The sequence below is a fragment of the Manacus vitellinus genome, unplaced genomic scaffold (genome assembly GCF_001715985.3).
Source record: "Manacus vitellinus isolate BGI_N305 unplaced genomic scaffold, ASM171598v3 scaffold_22_pilon, whole genome shotgun sequence".
NCBI lineage: Eukaryota > Metazoa > Chordata > Aves > Passeriformes > Pipridae > Manacus > Manacus vitellinus.
The window spans coordinates 8,926,205-8,928,667 of NW_021939632.1; the positions used below are offsets into that span (position 1 = coordinate 8,926,205).

Consider the following 2,463-nt stretch of genomic DNA (forward strand, 5'->3'; position numbering starts at 1 on the left):
CCCCCGCCTCAAAGGGTGCAGCCGATCCAGTCACTGGAGGAGGAGTGGGGACCATTGCCCCAGCCATGGTGATTGCAGGAGACACCCCTTGCCCGGGATTTATACGCCCAGAGATGGAGACCTAGAGAGACCATCAAAAGCAGGGGGGTATCGGGGTGGCCCTTAGCGGGCATAAGGCTGAGGATGACTGGGGTCTGCGGGTGCAGGGGCCAGCCCCGCGGCTCGTTTGAGGAGCAGGGGGGTTCGTAGGGCTGTGCCTCTGGGGTTTGTTCTTCTCGAGGTGGGACCCTCAGCCCTGGGTAGCCCCCAGCCCAGAGGCACTTGCTTTCACCCAGCTCTCAGCAGGGGGTGTCCCACCCCAGGACCCCTCTGTGGCCCTCTGGCCGTGGGGCAGAGCTCCCATAGCCATGGATAGCTGGGAGAACAGGGGACAGCATCTGGGACCCCAGACTGGGGGCAGTGAGGTGGCACAGAGGGGTCCTTCAGTGCCAGGTTGGGGGAGCCTGGGCCTTTTCTGCTCCGTGGCTGCAGCCCAAACAATCCAACTGGGCTCTGCCTGCTCCTGACCTGGGCTGAGCGTGCAGGATGAGGCCCCTGTTCCCAGTCTGTCCCACAGCCCCGGGATGGGGACGTTGGTCAAGAGACTTTCCTAATTGCACTAATTGGACGACACGCAAGGTTCGTCAAGGTTCATCAGAGAGGAAAGAGGAAATTGTAGCCAAAGGGACGGGGGTCCTGTAGACGACAGCGTGTGGGCTCTGCAGCTGTCCCCCCTGTGAGCAGCATCCCCCAGCAGCCCAGCCCAGCCAGGCACTGGGGATGAGGCAGGCATCGTGTGTAGCTCCACCTGGGATAAAGGAACACACGGATCAGGCCGAAATAGAAAGAAGCACAGCTTCTTTTTTCTGCTTCCTGCTGCCGAGCAGGTGGGCAGTGCTGGGCACCTGGCATGGGAAACGGCTGCCTCCCTGCCCAGCGCAGGAGGGGCACTGAAACTTAGGCATGAGCGCTGCCTGCTGTCAGAGCTGGTGGAGGAGGTGGCAGGATGCGATGTCCTGGTTCCCAGCAGCAGTCCAGTCCCTGCCACAGGTTCCCGTGGCTCGTGGTGTCGGGATGCGACACGTGGAGCCGGGAGCGTGGGGACCGCAGGTGTGGACCGGGTTTTGCATTGACAGAGTCCCGTCCGCCCCACAGCATCCCAGTTCTCTGTGGGAGACCTCCCAGTGCCAGACCCCATTTTCCAGTTGGGTCACCTGTGGGCATGGGTTGCGTCCCCTTGTGCCCCACGCTGGACGAGTCCCCTCCCGACCGCGTTCCCAGCGGCTGCTCTCACCGTGCCATGTCGGCCCAGCCCCGGGGCAGAGCGGGGCAGAGCGGGACCCGGGGTGTGCAGCTGCCAGCATCGCTGCCTCGCCAGTGCCCCAGATCTGTCCCGGGCCGAAAAGAGGTCTTGCAGCCCCTGGAGCTCCCAAACTTCAGGCGGGAGAGATGGAAAGATTTTGAAAGACTTCAGATGGGAAATTTCCAGCCTGCTGTAACCCCAGGGCAGCGCTGACAGAGCCATCGAGATGGCGAGGGAAGTGACCGCGACAGGCTAGAAACCCCCCAGGGCCGGACGCTGCCTGGGGCGGGGGTGGGGGGCACAGCGGTGCGGTGCTGCCCCCGGAGGGCCCCACAGGGCTTGCGTGGGCAGGGGGCTGAGGCTGGAGAATGCCGCACTTGGGGGGCTTGGGAGGCAGGCGCCTTTGGAGAATGCCTGGGAACAGCCCTGCGTTCTCCAAAAGCAAAAGGAAAAGAATTGCAGAGTAAAGTATATATATTAATAATACAGACTTATTAATTGCCCAAATAATTGGGGTATTACAGGAGAAAAGAGAAACAATAGGAAAAGACCCGCGGTTTTTGGTGCAGCCCCCTAGCACCTGTTGCTTCCTACCGCTGGCCTGCCCTGGCAATGGGGGACGTGTCGTCGGGGGGATGTCACCGAAACCCGGGAAATAAACTCTACAACCTGTTTGCTAGGTTAAAAAGCCGACATTACAGGTGGCCGGGGATCCCCCAGCCTGGAGCCACTAGTCCAGGGGTCTCTGCTCCAGGAGACACCCAGCGAGGCGGAAGCGGGGGAAACTCATCTGCCGAGGCGAGTTGCAGGGGGATCTTTTCCCCAGGGCTGCCAGCTGGATGGGGGTGAAAGCAGAACTGATCCTCCTCTCCATTCTGAGTCGGGGCGGGGAAGCGTGGAGGAACCCCAGCGGAGTGTCGGAGACCCCCGTGCGACCACCACGGCGCAAGGAGAGGGATCCTATCCACAGCCCACCACCCGCTCCACTCGCGGCTCAGCGGGACCCCTGCGCTCCTCCCCAGCGGGGCGGGTACCGACGAAGGGGCCCCCCCCGCGTCGTTGCCCTTTTAAGGGGTTCCTTGAAACCGCGCCCGGGATCCATGTTTGCAGCCCCAGCCCGG

The 2,463-nt window shown here is 62.5% G+C and overlaps 1 protein-coding gene across 1 annotated transcript in view; it reads left to right on the forward strand.

Annotated features, from left to right (window-relative positions):
- The first annotated feature begins 1,261 nt into the window (after positions 1–1,261).
- The window catches only part of CTDSP1 (CTD small phosphatase 1), a 6,296-nt gene continuing 5,094 nt past the window's right edge, over positions 1,262–2,463 (forward strand). The window contains exon 1 of the mRNA XM_029959900.1: positions 1,262–1,385. Coding sequence (XP_029815760.1) covers positions 1,262–1,385 — 124 coding nt within the window. The remainder of the gene's footprint in view (positions 1,386–2,463) is intronic.